The 23,141-nt window shown below is 41.2% G+C and overlaps 1 protein-coding gene across 16 annotated transcripts in view; it reads left to right on the plus strand.

Moving 5' to 3' along the window:
- The window catches only part of UNC80 (unc-80 homolog, NALCN channel complex subunit), a 121,358-nt gene that overhangs the window by 31,324 nt on the left and 66,893 nt on the right, over positions 1-23,141 (plus strand). For 9 of the 16 annotated variants that reach the window (XR_003526531.1, XM_027636436.1, XM_027636435.1 and 6 more), the window contains 10 exons: positions 8-156; positions 2,429-2,595; positions 3,306-3,407; positions 4,705-4,919; positions 5,437-5,543; positions 6,019-6,178; positions 10,263-10,435; positions 15,777-15,989; positions 18,349-18,520; positions 21,080-21,213. Coding sequence is in view for 15 of the 16 variants with exons in the window: in XM_027636436.1 (XP_027492237.1) it covers positions 8-156; positions 2,429-2,595; positions 3,306-3,407; positions 4,705-4,919; positions 5,437-5,543; positions 6,019-6,178; positions 10,263-10,435; positions 15,777-15,989; positions 18,349-18,520; positions 21,080-21,213 (1,592 nt within the window). In the remaining variant the exon portion in view is untranslated. The remainder of the gene's footprint in view (positions 1-7; positions 157-2,428; positions 2,596-3,305; positions 3,408-4,704; positions 4,920-5,436; positions 5,544-6,018; positions 6,179-10,262; positions 10,436-15,776; positions 15,990-18,348; positions 18,521-21,079; positions 21,214-23,141) is intronic. The other 7 variants (XM_027636432.1, XM_027636434.1, XM_027636424.1 and 4 more) reach the window with 5 other exon arrangements.

The following is a 23,141-nucleotide window of genomic DNA, read 5'->3' on the forward strand; positions in this document are numbered from 1 at the left end:
TTCACAGACAAGGCTGGATTTGGGAATAATTTCACCACAGTGGACAACAAGTCTACAGCCCAGAGTGTAGAAGGTATTATTGTGAGTGCCATGTTCAAGTCACTGATCACTCGCTGTGCTTCCACTACACATGAGCTCCACAGCCCGGAAAACCTGGTAAGCACTTGATTTCATGTTAACAAAGTTACTTTTTCACTTGGGTGTCACCAGTGAGTCTTTACAGTGAAGAATTAGTTCAGTTTAACCAAATCCCTTGAGTGTAGCAAGCTATGCAGTCACAGTTGAAGTATTATGTAAATGTGATGCCCTTCTTGCATGCCTGTTTTGGACCCTGGGGACTTAGCCAGAATAAAAGTTGTGCAGTATGAAGTGCAATTTCCTCTCTGTTCAAGCAGCTTCTGTGCTGTTCCAAGTGGATTAGTAGCATAGTCTGGAGCAAGGGATTAATGAAAAAGAAGGGCAATGGCATCCTGGTTTGTATCAGAAAGTGTGTGACAAGCAGGACCAGGGCAGTAGTGGTCCCCCTGTACCAGGCACTGGTGAGGCTGCATCTCAAATTCTGGAGTCAGTTTTGAACCGTTCGCTAAAGAAGGACATTGAAGTGCTGGAGCATGTCCAGAGAAGGGCAGTGGGGCTGGAAAAGGGTCTGGATCACAGATCTGATGGGGAGCAGCAGAGGGAACTGGAGTTGTTTAGCCTGGAGAAAAGGAGACTCAGGGGACACCCTCTTGCTCTCTACGACTACCTGAAAGGAGGGTGTAGTCAGGTGGGGTTCAGTTTCTTGTCACAGGTAGCAAGAGACAGGACAAGAGGAAATGGCCTTGAGTTGCACCAGTGGATGTTTAAATTAGATATTGGGAAAAATTTCTTCACTGAAAGGTTTGTCAGATATTGCCCAGGGAAGTGGTGAAATCACCATCTCTGGAGGGGTTTAAAAGATGTGTGGATGTGGCACTTGGGGACATGGTTTAGTGGTGGACTTGGCAGTGCTGGGTTAACAGTTGGACTCAATGATCTCAAGAAGTCTTTTCCAACCTCCATGATTCCATGATTCTAAGACCACCGCCAGCACAAATCAACTTTCAGCAAAGTCAAAGCCAGTTCACTTGGTTAAGGACCTGGCCCGCCTGTGGCAGAGTAAGTGAGTTGCTGAAAAGCAATTTGGTAGATCTTTCCAAAGTTTAGACAAACATTCAATTTTCCAAACACCTAGAGGAAAGTAAGGTTCTGCTGGCTGCTGCCTATGCACTGTCTTCCCGGAGCAGTCAGTAAAATGGATGCCATGAGCTCTCTTCTTCCAAACTGGTGCAGAATCTAGCAGCTAATCTCAAACCACCTCCTTTATTATCAGAAATTGGGATTTTTCGTGGAAGCAGCCAAGAAGCATTCATGTACTCCATCCTTGTGGCAGAGCTGTGGAGGCACTGAAGTACAGCTAAAGGGACAGTAATGCTACGTGAGGGGAAGGAAGGGAAGAAGAAAAAAACACAGTAACATCTTAAACCAGCAGAGTAGTCTGCCTATGTCCAAATCCTCTTGTTCTTGTGGATATTCCTCCTTTGGAATGTTTCTCAGCAGAGATTAGGTGGTGGGATTCAGGAAAAAATATGGAAAAGAAAGAGCCTTAATCAGTATACAGAACCAGTTATTTTTTTGTTGGTTTTCTGGTTGAGTTTTTTGTGGGGTTTTTTTTGTTTGCTTGTTTGTTTTGTTTTGTTTTGTTGAAAGCTGACTGTGCAGTTCCTTGCTGGGAATTTTCAGAATAATCCAAGGTCTTTCAGGAAAGCTCACAGGGCAAAAATCAGGTCCTGTAAAACTGTTCCCTCCATCCCCTTGGGGGTTCAGATGTAGAGGTGATAGAGGTGATTTGCACATCACAGATGTGTATGAATGTTCGGAACTAAAAAGATTCTTGAATGCAGGAGGAGGTTGGGGAATGAGTGAGTCATTCCTCTCTCTTCCTATGACGTGAAGCTCTAAAATAATGAAGAAAAATCCCAAGACACCCACTGGTTTTGAAACAAAACATGCAACTTTTTGCACTCTACTTCCACTCACATACACCTTAGGTTTTTCATACCTTTAAGCTTATGGCTCAGATGGATGGGATAAAATAGGCTTTAATTTAAGTCATTTTTGCAGGTCCCTCATTTCACAGCTGTTTTAACCTCTGATAACTCTCCATCTGCTATATCCCATTGCAGACCCTGTTCCATAAGACTAATAATACTCCTCACTGTCTGCTTCTTCTGAGTGCACTAAATGAGTTTCCAGCCAAAAAACACAAACCCTGTGCCTGGAGAGTATATCACACAACAGCCAGAGCAAGTAATGGCCTGCTGCAGTACCTCAGAAAGTATTGATTCTCACTGCTTCTTCACAAGATGCAGACTGAATTCTTTCTTTTTCATGATGTCTTGCTCCTAAGGGCTTGTACTGTGATATCCGACAACTGGTCCAGTTTATCAAGGAGGCTCATGGGAATGTGTTTCGGAGGGTGGCACTCAGTGCCCTCTTGGACAGTGCTGAAAAGTTAATACCAGGAAAAAAACCAGAGGAAACAGAGCAAGAACCAAAACCTTCTGGAAGTAAAAGGTGGGTGTCTAGGAGAGATAAGGTAAATAACTGATTTGCATATGGATGTGTGGCAGCCTGTACTAAACACAAATGTAGGAAGTCCAAGGGCTTGTGTGTTTTATCTTGATATTCTGTGTCAGTTCTTGATGTACAGACTTATGCTGTGGCAGCAGCCTCCTTTAAAATTTAATGAACTGGGACAGTAATAGATTTGCAGCAAAAAGCATTGACACTCTCATACAAGAGGCCTAAGAGAACAGTGCAATGGAAACACTGGGAGAAGGAAAGGTTAAGAGAACTAAGAAGCATAGTATCAGTTCCAAAACACTGTATGGACAAAGTTTAAAATGTGCATCACATCCTTTGTGTTGCTTATCTGAGGTAAACCTGGTATGCAAAACAGGTTCCAGAAGAAATCTAATCCTGACATGCTTGTTTATCAAAAAGAAATTTCATCTGGTGCTTTGAGATTTTTCATATTAAAATGTTGGGGAGAAGGATTAAGGAAGTTGAAAAACTCCTGAAAACTTTGGCTTTGCTTCTAAGAGCTGATGCCTTTTTCAGGAAAAATAGAGAGAGAGAGACAGCAGGTTGCTAAAGAGAAAGTACTTCTCTAAAGCTGCTTTGCTGCTCAGTAGTGCTGGTTTCCATGTCATGCAGCTTTGTAATAATGGCCATGGGATGGGGCATCCATTTGCTTTGGCTGATGATTTCTCTTGTCTTTATAGATCCGAGGTGGGAAGTGTCATCATTGACAAAGGCCAGACCTCAGCTGCCCCTGATGAATGCCGGAGTTACGTCTCAAGCCGCCCAATGCAAACTCCAGAACAGTGAGTAACTGTTGGGTTGTTCAATGTGTTATTGCCAGCATCTTCCTTCTGGGGGTTAGTACAAGTGGGCAAGGCAGCAAAGAATTCTCTTTGGATGGTACAACACGTGGTTGAGTGTCTCCACAGGAGCTGCTGCAAACATCTAGGTAATGCCTTTTTTTTCAGTGCTGCCAACTGGATGCACCCTGATTTTGATGGGGAAATACCAGAGATTTTCAAATTACAGTGCAGTAGATTTGTCAATATTGCATGCTACCATAGCTGTGAATAGAGTGTTAATTCCTCAGAGATGTCACTACAGCTGTTCTCCGTGCTTTGTTTGTACTTCTGGGGGATGATTCTATTAATTTTCAACTTCCAAGTTGTTGCTGAGGGTCATTACTGCTTTAGTGAGAGCCAACCCATTCCTGAGCTGCATGTAGTCTCCAAAGATTGCTGCATTTCTCTTTGTCAGCACAGGTGAAATCAGCCTGCTGTTAGACATTGCATGACTGAAATCTCTTATGTCCAAAGAATTCTGCCATTTAATATTGAAGTAAATTCAAACAATACTCTTAAGAATTTTAGAAAATTCTATAAATGGCCACTGGTCCCTAAGTAACTTTGGACAAGTCATTTAACTTCTCCATGCCTCTGAATACATGTCCGTCTTGTTAAAGTAAATGCAATGTGCATGAAGACGTTGCTTGCACAGGGACCCAGAGCTCTACATCATGTATTCTCCTGCCTTAACTGAGCCTTGAAAGTCTCACTGTTGCTGAGAAAACAAGGATAACACAAAACCCTTTACTGCTCTGCGGAATTGGAGCAAGCTGTTCCACTCTGAGCCTTGCCATAGCCTGGGAGATCTCAAGAGTACAGTAAAATATTCTGTCCCCATTCCAGTACTTAATGAGAACTGTGGCTCCATCAGGTTCACAAATGGCTGTCATGATGTCCTAAACCTCTCTGGTACAAGAGAGGTTTGTAGAAAGTACCAGCGTGATCTTATCAGTGTGGGTCATTTTGACCTAAAGATGATTTGCTTTTCACATGTAGAAACTAAAAACTGGAACGACCTGTTCAGTGGACAAGCTTCTCAAGGTAGAAAGGATGGTTATGTTGTGCCTTGAACAATATTGAGCATGTTGTCAAACTTGATTATATCGCACTGAGAAGAGTATTTTTGGAATTCAAGATGAAACAAACCTCAAGGAATAGAGAGGTTAGAGGGGGCCTGTAGGAGGGAGTTCTCATTCCCCTGAGCATTCAAACTTCACTGAAATGCAGTTCATGCTCTGCATCCCTTTTCTTCCAGTGATGAGCAAAACCAGGGGGCCAATCTGGGACGGAAGGACTTCTGGCGAAAGATGTTCAAATCACAAAGTGCAGCAAGTGATACCAGTAGTCAGTCTGAGCAGGACACATCCGAGTGCACCACTGCTCACTCTGGAACCACCACAGACAGGCGCTCCCGCTCCCGTTCCCGGCGAATCTCCCTTCGAAAGAAACTCAAACTCCCTATAGGTAAATGTATGTCTCTCTCTCTTCTATATACGTATTGCATGTGCAGAGAAACACAGATAGATGTATCTGTCTTAACAAATATTGCAACAGCGTTCCTTATTATCCAGGTATATTGTGTATTCTCCCAAGAGAAGCTGTGAAATGCTGCTCTCTCAGTTTTACAGAGGGGGATCTGAGGCAAAGGGAAATGTAAGCAATTTGCCAAAAATAACAGAGGATATCTGTGTCAAAATACATTATTGAATTTGTGACCCGAAGTAGTAGGCTAGTACCTTAATCTCACAGGAATTGTTCCTCTCTATACAAGAGAAATATTCCAAATAGCATTTGATAGACAGATCCTTTACAAGTCCCAAGACCTGCCTTTGCATGGTAGTTTATACATGAAACAAGCCTTCCCCTTTCCTCCTATTTTCCCATGCCCTAGCATGGCCACTGTGGAGAAGTATGCTGCAATTGCTAATAAATAGATTCTGCTTGAAAGCATTTTTAGATTTGTCCTGAGTGGCTTAATCTGCAACAGGGAACTGGCTGAAGCGCTCCTCCCTCTCTGGCCTGGCTGACGGAGTGGAAGATCTCCTAGATATCAGCTCTGTCGACCGTCTCTCTTTCATCAGGCAGAGTTCCAAGGTAAATGTGTCAGCTTGGACGGGCAGGATCTGGCTGGTTTTAGCTGTCCAAGGAAGCATTCTGTTTAACATGGACATTGAAGCCAATAAGACTCAATCACTGAAGTCTCCAGAGTAGAGCCACGGGAATTTGAGACTGGTCTTTTGCGACTCATGGTGAAGACTAGGTTAAGCCTACACAGTACTGGTCAGTCTGCCTTGGTTCAATGAGAAGGAAATGTGGGCTCTGTCAACAAACCTAAGGTTTAATTGTTGGTCACGCTTCTCCTTCCTTCCTTGTGCTTTTACAGCCTCTTGCAAAAGATCAATCCTTTAAGCAGAAAGGTTACAAGATGAAGTGCCTCAGTGTATGTGCAGACCTGCTGGTGCTACTGTGGCCATCCTTACAGCCCCTCTGTAGGTGCTTTATGACTAACCAAGGAGACCAGGAGCTCATGGTCTGGCACAGCCTGACCAACCCCTTTGTCTGTGCACAGGTGAAGTTTACCAGCGCAGTGAAGCTGTCAGAAGGAGGGGGGCCGGGAGGAGGCCTGGACAATGGGAGAGATGAAGAGGAGAATTTCTTCAAGCGTCTTGGTAAATGGCGCACCTGCCGAAGACACCCATCCAAGCTTCATCACACAGAAGAAAAAGATGGTTAGAAATCAGGGTTCTCATGTCCTTTTTTATTTTTTTTTAATCTTTTTTTAAGATATCTTTCTTTCTGTATTTTACCGCTTTCCCTTTTTTCCTGCTTTCTCCGTAGTTTTTGTATCCATTCTAGCCTTATCCAACTTTTTAGTCTTTGTAACTGTTTTCTTTCCCTTCCTTCTTTCTTTTATTTTGATTTAGAAAAAAGCTCTAGTAATTTTTTTTAAATCAAGAATATCCAAATAAATTATGCAATACAACATTTGGACTTTTTAAATCAAATTGAATTTGATCAATACACTTGAAAAATTAATGCTTGCTTCAAAGCACTTAGTTCAAAATTAGGTGTGTAAATCTTCTGTTGCTTAATACAACAACGGGTGTTCCATCAGGGTTTTTTGTTTTGGTTTATTTTTTTCCAATTTGTGACTGTTTGACAGTTTTAGCAAAGATCTGCATAGAAATGGAAAACCCTGCACAAACCTTGTTATAATTATCTCTTTTCTTCTGTGTTTGCATGTCTAGTGTCTGCATACCATTTGTTAGGGATGCTGTCCCTTTTTCTTCGCACACAACCTAATAGTAACACTCCTTTTCCTTTCCACAGAAGTATATTTAATTGCAATGTATTTTCAAAATTAGCTATGTTTGAAAAATGCCTTTATGAATAATACAAGATCATGATATATTCTGTTTTAAAATATCATGCAGTCATTCACATGCTCATGTCCTCAGCTTAGAACACATTCTTGTCAGGGAGACAACTTCGTATCTTGAAGTTCTGTTATGTTTTCTTCAAGACAAACCAACCCAACCCGACTCCCAAAAACACACAAAAAGGAGTAGATTTTCTTTTTCACCATGATTTCGGTAGCTTTACAGTATGTTACATTCACTGGCATTATGTTCTTTATTTTCTGACATTACACTTTGACACTGCATTGTGCGTGCTCCACCATCATCTGCATCAGACCTGCAGTGTAATGTGTGTAAGTCACTGTTCAGGCAAGTGATACCAGCAAAGTATGAGCATATTTTGCCACTGTATACTGGCCACCATCTGCCACTGCAGAATAGTGGTTGTTTTCAACTAGCTCCTAGGCGAAAAGTGTTGTTCCTTTAGGAGAATGCATTGGTCCAGCACCTTCTTGTAGTCTGGTAGCATTCCCCCGCAATGGAAGGAGTTGGTTTCTTCATCCACTACTTCATGCTGAAGTAGGTGTGAAATACTTCCACCACAGAACCAACAGCTGAGGGGCAATGAGATCTTTACGGGCTACCACAGCTGTTTCTGCTGTGCTTCTGTGAGACTTCCTTTGTATTTTCTTGTAGGAAATAATTTTTTTCCATCTCACTAATGCAAGGATGTTTAAAGTTTATAAGGCAAAGTGTAATAGTTAAAGAAGTCGTATCACTGTGTCAACAAGGATCTCTGCTATGCAGTGAAAGCCACATATCATTAGCAAAAATATTAGAGTGGTTGTACATGCCTGTGTGTGTCTGTGCTTGCATGTGCACAGTGATATCGGTGTGAGGCCTTTTCAGGGTAAGACAGTTTATAACCCAGTAGAACAGCAACAGTACAGAGTGCCTTCAAATTTCCAGTACTTCTGTGTCTTCCATACAGATCAACAGGTTTTCTGTGCTTATGGAGAAGAGAATAAAAGCCTGTTGATGGTGGATGGACATACTGTTAAATCCCTCAAGGTCTGATCCTAAAGCATTAAATTGAACCTCTTTCTGCCTTTCCATTCTTGTCATTCATGGTGCTGTGCCATTACTTTGCTCATGTTTTTCCATGTGGTGTTTCCTCTTGTGTTTTTGGGTTTTTGAACGTAATAGGCCAAATTTAAAAGAAAATAGAGAGAAGTGAACTACAATACAGTAAAAAATAATAAAAAACGTAGAATAATTTGTCACATCATTTACGAATTGTAACCTTCATTGTGAGAAATCATCTGGACCACTGGGAATTCTGTGTTGGACGTGTATGTAAGTGTGCAAATCTGTGTGTGTATCTGTATGTGTGCATATGTATACATATATATACACATAAATGTATACACATTCATGCATAAAAATGTTTATTTTAATGATCTTTTTACCTATACTAGGAACAAAGCATATATACAGAATTGAGTTACAGTATATTTAAACGAGACCCTTAACATTCCTTCGGGCGCTTACTGAAGATGTTGTGAGTGACCACAGAAGTTGTCAGGGTGTTCAAGGGACACCCTTTTGGGGGCAGAGCTTGTGTATCCTATGTTAGGAAATCATCTCTGCTGCAGGACTGAGTCACTGGAACATTGGGTCAGTGAGGGCTGCCCTGCTCACAGCAAGGCTACTCCAGGATGGGCGTAGCAAGGGACAATCATGAGTTGCCTCCAAGGGACTCTTTTGCAAAGCTTCAACAAAATGCAACGCTGGGGCTGCAAAGGCCTGTAGTGATAGTACCACCAAGCTCAGATGGACAAAACCTCTCGTAGATCTTTCTAGTGGGGGTTAGGGATGTGTTAGGGACATTCCTTAGGCAAGTTTCTGTTCTTTGTCTCATACAGGCACAGCCCTAACAGGGCCCTGGATAGGAAACATTTGTTTGTACCTCAAATGAGTTAGTGTTAAAAGAGTCATAGCAGAAAGGGTCAGATAACATGCTACGGGCAGGAAAACAGGAGGAGATGGAAGAAAAGGGTGTTTGTGGCTGCTCATATATGTAAGTGTTCTATCTGTTCTTTCTACTTTGTTTGTTTGTTCCATTTCAATGGAATATTTTCCAACATGGAACATTTTGTTTACTGGAAAACTATGTAGAAGCTTCACTGGAGAGAGAAAAGCCACAGAATTTGTAAATAAGTCTCTTGAAATTTGATATACCTCTGCCTTCGGGGGAAAATTAAGATCTGTATTGTAATTTTCTGTTGTGACTTTTGTTTGTGGTACTTAAGTGCTTTCCAGGTAATTCTGGGGCGTGCGATCTCAAAGGGACTTTGAGTTTCAGCCATTCTTCTTTCCTGAAGAAGAAGTCACAAAGTCCTGTAGACCTGACGGTTTGACTCTTGTCTTTCAAATCCATGTTTAAAAGTAATCTTGAATTCTCCACTCAATGTTCTCTTCTTCAGTGCTTTATCCTTTAGTATTCTGTAAACTTTTGGGCTTTCATGTGTAAACAGGGAGAGTATTATGGATAAAGACAAAAAGCCTGGAAGCTGACGGCTCTGGTTTTGACCAGCCACTTTGAAACTACTTTCCAGATTTCTCATCTGTGTCTTTCTACCATTCTCTCAACTCTGGGTACCAACTGCATAATGATCTTCTGCATTAGAAGTGTTTATTGGGATTAGTTGATTTATCATGTGAACTCTATACATGGAGTTTTAAATCGTGCTTGAAAGAAGCCCTGGAGTGGGATACCAGCTTCATTTTCCAAAGGAACTCTTATTAGGGAGCTTGCCATCCCAAAGAGTGCAAGACACTTCAAATGATGATGATGATGATACCTAGAAGTTGAGCCCAGTATCACTTTGGGTGTTCTGGTAATTGCAGAAGATGTATACCTAAAAAAAAAGACAGTACTTGATTGTCACAAAGAACATCTCCAAAATTTACTACTGTTTTTTCTGTCCTGGTAGATGATATATTACTAAATTGATACATGAGGAATAAGATTTATGCATGCTCCACTTCAAGGTAAACTTAGAGGCAATAGAGAAGTAAGGTAGGACATTATGCAGGAAAAACAGGCAGTAAGCAAGATGATCTGTGTTAAAGAGGTGGAGAGGAAGGGCCACATCCTAGTTTACCTATGTCGAAGTAGGCTTCCACACTGAGGATGGTGGAATTGTTCTGGGCAGACATCAGTATGACCAATATCAGAATCTGACTTGCTGTATGTCTGTTTTGTGGAATTCATGAGTATTCTAAAAATGCCCCTGTTATCTTCAAGATAGCACATCAAGGTGAGAAAGGGATTTAAACCAAGACTGTATTCATCAGGATTTTTGTCTGACTTTTTTTTTTTTTGGTGAGAGACTGTGTTCCCTTCTCCGTACCCCTCCCTGCATCCCCTCTGTACTCTCTACCTCCTTAGGTTGCCATAGCTTTGATGATCACTTGACCTCCAACCAAGAAGGAGGAAAATCCAAGAATGTTGTGAACCTGGGAGCAATCCGCCAAGGCATGAAGCGCTTCCAGTTTCTCCTGAACTGCTGTGAACCAGGCACTATCCCTGATGCCTCCATTTTGGCAGCAGCCCTAGATCTTGTAAGTCATTCACTGGTCTGTTGTTACCTGCTGAGTGAGAGCATGTGCATACGCTGTGGTCCACTATCAGTCACTAATGCTCTTTGTGCCCGCCCAGAAAGCAGGAAAAGCATCACAGTAATGCCAGCTGGTGGTGCCGGCATTAGCTGGAGCTTTAGCATCTATGACTGGATGAGTTTGCAGACAAAATGGACCCTTTTTTATTACATGGCTCCCCCTAACTAGATTATTGCTGGTGTAAAGCTTTTATTGTTGACTTCATACTTTGCTCGCAGCCATTCTGTTTCTCCTGTTAGTGTCAATCTGCAGAATAAGGATTGAAGACTAGATAACTGCTTGGAGAGGCACAGGAATTACACTCAGGAGTTCTGACAGACTTCTTAATACATTAGGCAACTGAACTATTAGCCAGTCAATGGAAAAAAATTAAAATGTCAGTGTGCATGCTTTTATGCATTTATGCAGATATTTCTAATTTGCAGATCCAAATCACAGAAGTGACACAATTCAGTCCCTTCTTCCTGATACTGAGTGTCTCTTCTGTATCTCCTTCCTTCTTTTCCTTGCAGTTACTGTTTTAAAACAGTTCCTTCCATTTGTAAAGCAGTGGCCTTCAGCCTGTGGTTCATCAGCCAGTGAGGTTCTGTGACTGTGAGGTGCTTATGTGACAAGCACAAGACTGTGACAGATGCAGCTGTGAAAAGCCAGCCAATTATTAGCAATTTCTCTGCACGCTGCTCTTCTACTTCCTTCTATATTTGGATGTCTGCAAGCTGAGAAAAGATTGAAAGCCACTGCTCGCAGAGCATCCACATGCTCTCTATCCCCCAATTCCCACCTCTCACCTCTTTAACTGTTGTGCTATTTGTGCTCATATTCAGTTTTTTTGCTCACTGCTGGAGATGTCAGGCTCATGGACTCTCCCTTCCCGCTACTGCTGTACCCTGAGCTGTACTGCCTTGCCTGCCCCATAGTTGTAGGGATGTTACACTCTGTGCAGCACTGCTTTGTACCTTCTTCTTAACCTGGCGTCCTTGGGCTGCATATTCAAGCACATCTTGTTAACGTTGGTCCCAGGTTGCTGTTGCTATCAGTTCCCATCTAGCTCTACTGTTTGGATTAGTCCCCGTCCATCTTCCAGTAGACAGGTGTTTGCTTCACTAGTGCCCACTCTTCCTGTTGGAGATTGTTGTCCCTCTGGCTGGCAGCCATGGAAGCAGTGGCTGATAGAGAAACCTGTCTCACGCTCTCACAGTCAGAAGTGGTTCTTACCAGTCAGGGTTGCAGAGAGCTCAGAGGGTGGTTTGGGGGGATAGTCACACCTGCTGGGTGTGCTTCACCCAGTTTCATTCTGCAAGGCTGCCAGGCTGCCACCCTGCAAATCCTAAAATAACACAGGGAATGTAAGGTGCATGGGCAGGAAGGAGCTCATTCCTAAAAACTGTCACCAGGACCCTTCTGGGGATGTGCTACTCTGTATGCTAATAAATCAGATGATAAAAGAGGGATTGGACAGTTCTGTCCCTATTGCCTGTAAATGTCTTGCTTCTTTTTTATATTTGCCAAATGCTTAAGTGACAGACCAGCTTACTCTGTGCCCATGTATGAAGTCAGATAGAAACTACCAGTGAGAATGAACTATTTGAAGATGTCTGTCTGACTTCCAGAGCTGGCTTTTACAAACTAGAATTTAACTCTCTCTTCATTCCACTGAATGATGCAGAAGAGTTTGGTATCAGAATTTCTGAAAGGTCTGCAGCTAAAGATGAAGGACGCCTTGTTGTAGTTACAGACTTAGAACACTCCAAGTACCTCTTCAAGCTGGTGTTTTGTCTACAAAGTATTGGAGATATATAGAACTTCGGAAGTCACATACAGTGCAGGTTTTAAAAGATGACAGCCTGTCATCTCACTGTATTACTTAATGGCCATGTATGCTGTTATGAAAAATTCCTCCATTTTATGTCAGTAAAACACACCAAACAGAAAATATTCTGGTTTTCTAACTTCTGTTTTCAGGCTTTTGAAATAGTAGTTTGAATCAGGTCTGATGCAAATGAAAAGCTTCCTAAGTCATTATTATCCAGCCTAGCTGCTAAGGCAACCTTTAAAAAAGAAAGGTGAACAGATCCAATTTCAGTTCTTCCATAAATTTTTAAGCATGCTTTTTTATGCATATTTTCAAAATTCCACTCCTATACCAGCTTCAAGATCTTTGATCAGCCTGGGTGCTTGTACGGGTTTGCCACAGTGAATTAGACTAGTATAAATGACTCAGGTGGGGAGATACTAGCTTTCCTCTGACCAGTTTAATGGTGTGTGACATCTGTCAGCACTACATTTCTCCAGTAAGATGTGTAAATTGGTCTGTTCTAACATGTAAATCTTTTATCGTTGCTGAAATGCCATAATTTTACTGCTTTCTGGCAGGGTTGTGTTTGAGAAGACCTACTAAGTATTGGGACAGCCGAAACAAAGTCTAAACTGTAAAAAATACTTGCCAGTATCCTGACTTCATGTCACTCTGGGTCTTAGGCAGGCCCAGTTGTTCCCATGTCCCTGTTTCCATGGCAGAAATATTTGTCCACAGGAGGGCATATGACCTGGAAGGAAATCGGACATTGCTACTAACAGGTCCCCAGAGTAAATGACTGGGAACAGAAACAAAGAGCTGTGTCATGGATTGTACTTGACCATTTTTAGATATAACCAGACAGATTTGAACTGATGTTTTTGAGGCAATTCTCCAAGGCACTGGTTACCAATTTACTCACAACCTGTCTTCGGTATACACACTCAGCTACTTTTCCTGCTAGACTTAACTTGCAGTTAGGCAAAGCAAAGCTATCCAGTCAGCACCTTTTGACAGTACTTGAATTTACTTTGCTATTTTGTACCTTTCTTTTTCAACTTGAAGAGAGCAGTGGAAAAAAATTTTTGCTCAAAATGCCATGCGGAGTTTGAGAAAGGACTCGAGAAAAACACCACTGTTTGATTACTCTTTTATAAAATTCATTGTTCTTGAAAACAAATCTGGACCTAAATGCTCTGCAGTCATGAAACTGCAGAACTGGCTTTATGTGAACATTAATGTGATGCTGTAAAATTCCAAATCCATTATGTATTTGGTCCCTCCCACCCAGGTCATTTGCTGTTTAGAACAAATCAGGCTCTGTGTTGAAGTGCTCCAACATGAGGACTTAAAATGTTGGATTTCTTAAATTCATGTCAATTTATACAGTAAAGAACCATTTCCAAGGGGAAAGCAGTATAGTTGATCTGATATTAAAAGTGGACTTGTGAACAGTTGCACGGGGCATGCTTGTGAGAGTATTGCTGCTGTGTCAAGTTTTGACAGTGACCATGGTAACTTGTGTTCTTTTCAGCTATGCATCACCTGCCTGATTCATTTCTCTCCATTTGTGATATGTTTCTCTGTGGTGTGAATCCATCCCTGTCCATTCTGTCACATCTTCATCTTTCTCTTGCTGCTGCTGCTTCAGGTTTCTCAGAGCCTCAGGTAAGCAATCACAGGGAGCTCATGCCTCACGATATTCAGAAAGTCCTCCTTCAAGCAGGAGGTCTTTTCAGTGACTTTTAATTTGGAACTCCTGCTCCTTCCTTTTACCCCCCATCCTACATATCCTCCTTTAATTATAGTAATCAACTGCTTTCATAACATTTATAACACATACCTTTAAGATTCCCATATGCTAAGAAGTTGTGACTTTACCACTGGTGAACTAAAACCAGGAGGAGACTTAATGCTGGGGCGTCATCTGTTCATGCATGTCTCCGTAGTTAAGGTTTTACTTTGTGAGAATAAAATAATAAAATCCTTACTTATTCTGTGTTCCATATTGCATGTGAGCAACAAATAATTTGTAGTGTTTTTTTCCAGATGCTAGATATTAGTTTTGTTTCTGGCTGTCAATGCCTGGCTTCAGATTTCTGCCTTCCTCATCAGAGCAATGGGACAGCTTTTTTCTTCCAACATTTGTATAAAATCTGAACAAAAAGCTGCAAAAGGATGTTGTGTCAATAATTTCTTAAATCAGTTCCAAAACTTTAGGAGCATTGGTCTAAAATTTCTTGCTTTCAGCTTTTGATTAAAGCACTTTTGGAAGCACTATTCAATAATGTTCTATGATCTCAGGGTCTGTCTATTATTGATAGACCACAGATGATGAACCCTCCCTTATAAGTAGATCCTGATCTGTTTAAATTATCTCATTAAAGCTGCCAGCATCAGAATGTATGGAATACATGTTTGTACTCTGTGAAATTCCTGATAGGGAAACTTTCAAAGCCAGCTTGTAAACTGTGGGCATTATTGTATTCTTAATTTTACAATCTTCTAGCTAGGGCTGTTTTTGGTTGTGAAAATTGCAGGAAGAGAGCGGGAAATTAAATGGAAATTAGGAGAACCATTTGCTTTTTAGTAATTATCCATATCTGTAAAGATGTTATTTTTGCAATTGTAGACTGACTGGGAAGAAAGCTCCTTCCAGAGTCTAAGCTACTCTTTAGGAAATAAATTACAGTGTTCATTTTTGAACATATTTGAGAGTTGCAGAAGCACTCTTTATTGCTCTAACATTTCTCCCATTAAAGAAAAGTGGTCTTCCAAGCCAAGGACAGGAGGATTTTCCTCTGGAAAATAGTCAACCCTTCAAAACTCAGCTGCCTGTTGTTATTTCGGTACTAAATTGTCTGATGCTTGCTAAGACCATTGAAGGTCAGCCAGTGAAATTTTGTTGACTTGTGCCAGTAATGTATTTCCCTCTCCATATCTGCTTGTTATAAGTGCCAAATAGTGCTTTTCCTAGTTTCAACAAGCCTCCATTAATGCTTTCATGCCCAGGTTTCATAAGCAGAACTTAATGTGGCAAATGCTTCGATTCATGTGGCCATGCTGCCATTTTGCACTTGCAGTATTTGCAGCCTCACTAGCAAAGGTGGAAATACAGTTTGACTTGTTCCTGCAACAGCACTGCCAGATGCATGCTTCTGCTTTTGACAGTTAGATTGTTTCTGAAGGAAAGCATTACAGAAGAGTACAAGGTTGTTTTTAAGTTTATAATGTGTCTCTTTCTGCCCCTCTAGTGGTTGAACTGAGCAAGAAGACTGTTCAGTGTTTATGAGCCTTGCTTTTAGTAGCTCAAGTGGTGAGACCTACACAGTGAGATCCTGATGTCAGGTTTTTTATGGAGAGATTGCTCATGCTGTGTGATTCCATGGCAAGCTTGCGAAGCAACTGATTAAAGCACAGAATGCTCTAACATTCAGGGAGCTTTTCCAATGTATTTGTATTTAAGGTGATTTTCTGCAAACGTTTCAGGAAGCTCCTGTAGTGGCGCGAGCGGCCCTGTTCCTCGAGTGCGCGCGCTTCGTTCACCGCTGTAATCGTGGCAACTGGCCCGAGTGGATGAAGGGCCACCATGTGAACATCACTAAGAAAGGCCTGTCCCGTGGCCGTTCACCTGTTGTGGGCAACAAAAGGAACCAGAAGCTGCAGTGGAATGCAGCTAAGCTCTTCTACCAGTGGGGAGATGTAAGTGGTTTGGTTTTTTCTCTTCTACTTACATTAAAAATATACCAGACTATAAAGGTAGTTGGATCCTATACAAAACTCCAGTTCCAGTAAAATGGGGACTCACAAGCCACCCTTCCAACTTGCACTTCAGTCTGTCACGACCAGCTCTTCTCCTAATGGAAGTGACTTTGACGTGTTCCCTCAGAGGATCCATTTGGTCCACTCTCCTTTTTCCGTCACTTATCAAATGTGAATGGCTAGGAAAGAGTAAGAGCAGAGGGTGTGGTACTAATTCTCTTTTTTTCTAGATTCCAAACCTTTTTAGCCCAGGGCTGCTTGAGCTTGATGTGGTGCTGTATATTTACTGATGGATTTCTCTTTGATGTACTTAGTTTCTCTTAACCCATAAAAACTGTTAGCAGTCATCATTCTTTGGCAAGGAATTCTACAGGGCTACTATATGTCTTCTGATGAACTGACTCTTTTTGTTTGGAGCTTGACTCCTTTAAGTTTTATTTGATTGTGATCTCCTACCATACAGGGACTAGGCAATTGCCTTATCTGGCCCTATCAATACCAGTTGCAGTTTCCTTGGAAACCCCACAGAATATACCTGCTTAAGGTCTGACACTTACTATGGGTCATTTCACACAACTCAAAATAGTAACCTCTGTGGTGCCTGTTATATACGTTTATCTGGAAGTGAGCTTTGTGCTTTTCCCCTCTTTTTGCAAAACCACAGATTTTTACAGTGAACATCATGATCCTCCTTGCCCTTCCCACCAAAAAAAAAAAAAAGAAAAAAAGAAAAAGGCATAAAATCCAAAGCTCAGGGGAAATAAAAACCCATGTATTCTACCTTGCTGACCTGTATTCTCCTAGGTTAAACCAATACATGCTTCTCAGTGGAGCACGTTGTGGGGAACCTTGAGCTAATGCTGAACATATACTGATATGTACTGTACGTTCCCACCACAAAACAGCACCCAAGCTTAGTATCTTGGCAACTCTCCTCCTTCCATTTCTAAAGCTAACTCGGAAAATCCTAGCTGAGCAGCCTTACTCTCTGTTATGTCTCAAACACAGATTATCCTAATAAAATCAAAAATACCAAAGTTCCATGAAAAAGTATGTAGTGTGAATGTATCTGCTTCTGTATTCCCTGAGGTCACTGCCTTAGCCTGACTCCTTTGAGAACTCCTTCCAAATAGAGAACATAGGATTACATAATCCTTGTGTTTTTGCATGTGTTGCAGACAGTCAGAACTATCGATCTCTGTTTGTGGACTCTGCTTCTAGACATTCCTTCTTGGATTCTGACAAAGAATGGGCACAAGCATATATATATATATATATATATATATATATATATACCTTGAAATAGTGTTAATACCTTGAAATAGTGTTAAGAGAGTGAGCCACAGACTTGTTCTCAAGAGGTATCTTTATTAATTTAGGGGAGAAAATAAGGGAACTTGGCAAAGGTTCAAACAGGGCACTACACAAGCTGGACAAAATGTTCCACTACACTACCAACTCAGCACATATTAATCCACAACGCTTAAGTCAAGATCCAGTCTACCGACAACACTTAAGTCAAAATCCAATCCCTCTAACTGCAAGCCACCTAAACATCAAGAAAGGAGCAGAGAAAGAGAAGCAGAGGGAGCAAGAGGAGAGAAGGAGAAAGAGGGAGATGCAGATCATACAGCCACGATAAATGATCGATGCATTTTTGGAGAATGTGACAGTGCTCAGTGGAAATCTGTCTGTGTTCTTTATATGGGTTACCCCATACAGCATTACCTATGCACCTTCCCAGCTTTTATAAGCATATCATCAGTTCCTTTTTGGAAAGCACATCAGGGAGTCTCTCCTGTAAAGGCGGAAGCAGGCTTTCCTGTGGGCAGTCAACAGTTTTGTGGAGGAAATAGGGACTCTTACTGGGTTCCTAAGTCACAGGATAGTTTCTTAAACAGTGGAAAGACTTAGCAAAAATCTGGAACGCATGTATTAAGGGAAGAAAGAAAAGTGAAAGAAATTAATACAAAATAATGACCTAATCACCTTCTACCTGTCATGTGCCAGTTTGGGGCGGGGGGTGGTGTTTGTTATTAAACTAAATCTGCAAAAATTTTTTGTCCTGAAATTGACACTGTTTGCAAATTTTAGTTGAAAAAAAGGAGGAACTAAATTATGCTTTTGATAGCAATTAGTCTTCTGTCATGCTTTCCTCCACTTCAGACAATAAAAATAAAGCCAGGACATTCTGTTCTGGCCAAACCATCTCTATGGCCTGCACGGGGCAGAGCCCTTGACTGCCAGTGTGCTGAGCTGAAATTCTCACCTCCTTGTGCTTCTCTCTCCCCATCTGCAGGCGATTGGTGTCCGCCTCAACGAGCTGTGCCATGCTGAGAGTGAGAGCCCTGCCAACCTGCTGGGCCTCATTTATGATGAGGAGACCAAGAGGCGCCTGAGAAAGGAGGATGAGGAAGAAGACTTTTTAGATGACAGTAAGGAGACTCCCTTTACTACAAGAACCCCCGCTTGTAAGAACCTCTGCTTTAGGAGCACTTAATTTTTTTTCTCTTTTCATCTTCTTGCCACCCAGCTGTATTTCCCAGTCCCTCACCTTCACCCCAACTTCTTCCCCTGCTCTTTCTGTGCCTGGATGTACAACATGACAAATGGGTAGCAGAGCTGAGAGACTTTGATGGAAAAGGGAGGGGGAAACTAGGCAGTGAGTTGCAATTGCTGTTCACAGAAATTGCAGTTATAAGGAGGGTAATAATTTATTTCTTGAGACTCACTCTTACCTGAGTGCCAAAAGTGCTCAGGCACCATTCCTCCCAGTTATCTCTGTCAAAATATTTGTGTAAGATCAGCTTTTCTATTTCTGAACATTGAAGAGTCATCTCCTCACCTGACATGAATTGGCAGTGCTCTACTAAAGGCCTTTAAATCCTGACTTCAGTATATTTGCCTGATATTCAGGCAGAGGTATAGTACAGTGGTAGATAAAAAAAGGATCACTAAAAATCTGTATAACAACAGGATGACTAAGTCACACACATGTGTGTGTGTGCCTATGTGTGCATACGGGTGGGAGGAGGTGTCAGATCACTGATTCTGCAAGTCTAGATAAGCATGCAAGTTCCAGCAAGCCCCGGGAAGCAAAGTAAAATGTCAAAACGCATCCTGTTGTAGGTGTAGGTGAAGGTGGTAACAACCAGTATACCCCCTCCAGACACCATTTGTGTACCCGTGTGTGCTGTAACGTACTGGTTCCCATGTACATGTGCTGCTGTTCCCCATTGGATGTAGTGTGCCAGCACTGTTTATCTGTCTTCTGTGGTTTCTCTTCCTGTGGTTCTGGATTTGTTCTTATCTCTGCATAAAGGCCAACTTTGGAGCAGGTGGGAGCAGTGCAATGGCATTTATGGGAAATGAGCTCAAGAGAAGGTCTTGTCCCTGAGCAAGACATTCCCACGTGTCACTGTGTGGTGTGCTGATGCTGGCAGCTACAGTAACATGAGTGGCTGTTCTGGGTATCTTATCGGCCATTTAGGAGATATATCCAAAGCAAGGAGAATGCATACAAAATTTTCCTGCATCGGAAATGAAGAACTCCATTCTCATGACTGAGTGACAGAATAGGCTTTCTTATCCCTGTTCAGGCACTCGGGGAGATGTGGAGCTGCTTTAAAAGGGTGCCCTGAGACAAGCAAACAGAGATCATGTTGTGATCTAGAAAGCAATTTAAAAGCTGAAGTGCTCTCCTGAAAGCCAGGCTCTGAAAATAACTGATCTGCATTCTTGCTGAAGGCAGAGATTTTTCAAAAACTGCCTTGTATGCTGCAGGGAGTACACTGAGGAGCATAAAATATGCAGTTGGATATTCCTTTACACTGTATGTCTTGTGTGTATTTGACAGTTCAGATTATTTTAGTCCTTACAAAGTTCACAATTCATTACTGGTAATGTGTACAGAAGACTTGGCAAGCATCACAGAATTAATCTGGGTTTATCTGATCCCTGCAGAGTCTTCTCACTTTTTTGGTTTAGTCTTTTTCTTTGCAAAAAGTAATTAGATCATACATGGGGAGAGTAAGTGAAAACACTGATCTCTCTGAAGTGTATGTAGGTGGTAATAGCAGACATTACTTAAAAAAAAGGGCATGGTTAGTTGTTGTCACAACTAATTTTTTATTTACTTTTTTTTAACTGTCCATTAGCCTAAATGGTGTTTTTCAAATTGATCAAGTACTGAAGAATCCTTCATACTTTCCAAGCTTTGAATGGCATTAGATGGGTTACGAAGTCCATGGCTTTTGAAGCTCATTGTTTAGATGCAGCTGAGACAAAACTTCAAGTATTTTGATAATCCCTCTTCCCTTTCCCACTTTGTTTTAGGTTAAGCATTTGAATGTATGATTTGATTAAGCAGTTTGATTTTTTTTTCCCCCTTGATTGTCTCTAAATAGCACATGGATTCCTTGCACAAATGCAGCCTGACTTCAAAGGAGGCTGTCTTTTCCAGTTATCAGGGTAGTAATTAATAATAATAGGAACAATACCTCTTTGCTGGCTAGTCATAACTCCATATATTTTTAGAAAATTTTCTGTATTTGAAAGTGGCTCTTTTCTAGAACTGCAAAAGATGTGGCTGAATGCAAAGCTGAAAAGAGGACGAAGGGCATCTACTGCTTAATCTGTATTAACTTTAAATGAGGTTTATACAATGCCATAAGCTTATGTTAGTTTAGTAGGTACTTCAACATAATATACTCTAATATATACCATAGTAAATCATAGTGTTACTTCAATATAATATAATATAATGTAATGTAACATAATGTAATACAATACAATAAAATATCATATCATATATTATATACTAGTACTATTGCATGTGCTGGTAAATACGTGGATTGATATTTGTTTGACTGTGTTTCTTTTAGTGTAGGCAAACTAGCATAGACAGAAGTGTGGGTTTTCCTCTTTTTCAGTGCAGTTTGCATTGTTCACCATATGTGACAATGTCCATCACATCTTGGTTCCAGATCCTGTATAAACTCCTAGCTCATGATAGAACTATTCTTTCCTAGGCACTGTGAATCCTACCAAATGTTGTTGTCCTTTTGCACTGAAGATGGCAGCCTGTCAGCTTCTCCTGGAGATAACTACTTTTCTTCGAGAGACCTTTCCCTACATGCCCAGGCCGAGGACCGAGCCTCTCATGGTACGTGGACCATGCACATTGAAGAGGGCCATGCCCACAGAACTCTCTGGGTTCTGTGGGGAGAAAGGGTGGAGTAAAAACTCGAGTGGATCTCTGCAGGGAGAAAGGAGCTATTGTGTGGTGAACAGAAGATGGGCAGGGCACATCAGATGGTTGATTAAGAAGATAAGGCTGTGAAAGTACAACATGTGCTGGAAGTTCAAGTTTCAAAGTAGAGATGAGGGCAGCAAAGGGATTGAGAAGCTGGGTGTGGGGCACCTGAGATGGACTGCAAGAGGGGACAGCTCACATGCTAAATACCTGATAAGGAGAGCCAGTTGTCAGAGGTATCTGAACAGGGTGGTTAGGAGAAGGGAACAGAATGGTTTACAGAGAATTTGCTGAGGCTTAAATCCTGCAGATTTTTGGTTTGGGTTAGACGACAGAATTGAGGGGACTGGGGGAAGAAAGGAAAGAAATGAAGACAAAGAAGCAAGGAAAGAAATAAACCTTCATGAGACTGAGACACAATCAAATCCTCGCATAAAGAGTAATCTAATGGCTGATTAGGTGACAGCTAATGTTGTGAAAAGCAGAACCCATGAAATCTGATTTCCAGTGGTTCATTCTTGTGTGGATTTTCTCACATCGAATACTGTGGCTTAACATTGCCTTTGACCTGTTGTTTTACAAAATACACAGGCATGCAGTTATCTTTTGACAAATTAAGTTGAAGGTGACCATCAGCTTCAGAGCTGGTAAGAGTAGAATGGGATAAGAATTGAATGGCAGACATGGTTTCATCTTTTAAGACAAATTTCTGTAGGAAATCAGGATAAAAATTGTAAAGAAAGAATGAGAAGTTAAATTTCCAAGTGAATATGAAGGATTTAACCCTACTATTCTGGTTTTTGTTAATGACAGAACAGTTTTTGCTGATGACAATTGTGCTTGACAGGCTGATTTAGCTGAGCATTATTGTAATTAGGTTCTGAAATTAATTTCAAAGGCTGTGGGTGACCTACAATGAAGTGGCTCAGCTCTCAAGTATGCAAGAAGGGCAGTGTTAAAAAGTAATAAATTCAGCAGAAGTCCTCCTTAAACACTTAGTTGATATTTTTACCACATAATAAATGACCGTATAATACCAGGATTTAGAAGTCATCTCAGTTAAGTAGTTAGGCTTGGAACTAAGAATATTTTGGATAATGAAGGTAAGTAGAAATTTGTGCTTTTGTGTCAGATAGAAATGCGACTGATTAATAGCTTTTCAGACTTGTATATGGGAGAAAGGGAGGAGAAATTATTCTGTGATGCATAGGTGGAAGAAACCTTAAGGTCACATTATGCAAGAGTCTATTAGAGAAAATGGCCATAGAGTGCTGCTTCTAACTTTGTATGGGGGAAAGAAAGGAGCCAACAACACTCCAGATTAAAATATTGAGTCACTGTATTTTTGGAGTGATGTTTCCTTTCCAAGAAAATCAAGTACATAACGTTATGGTCCACAAAGCTGAAATTTCAGTGGGGCAAATCTCACTTCCATTGGTGTTTGTAGGTGTACCTGTACCACAGATAGGAGCAGAGCCTTGGCAGCCTTGAAGAACTTCTATAGCAATATAGCAATATTAAAGCATAGCAATATAGCACTATTAAAGTGTAGCAATATTAAGGCATCTACAGCAATATCATCTATAGCAATATAGCAATCATTAGAGCATAAAGGTAACACTTAAGGAAATGCATAAGGGAGAGAAAGGGAAAGAAAGGATAAAGGTGGAAAGATATGTATAGTCACCTCCCATGGGATCCAGCGATGAAACTTGGTAGTTGCATCTTCCATGTCTGTTAGCTGAAGTGGTGGTCTTGATCCATTGGGGCGGGGGGAAGCCCCCCACAAAACTCAAAGAAGTTATGAGTTATTGTACACTTCCAGCTCAGGTGAGAAC

This window comes from Corapipo altera, unplaced genomic scaffold (assembly GCF_003945725.1).
Source record: "Corapipo altera isolate COAL_440 unplaced genomic scaffold, ASM394572v1 45, whole genome shotgun sequence".
Lineage (NCBI taxonomy): Eukaryota > Metazoa > Chordata > Aves > Passeriformes > Pipridae > Corapipo > Corapipo altera.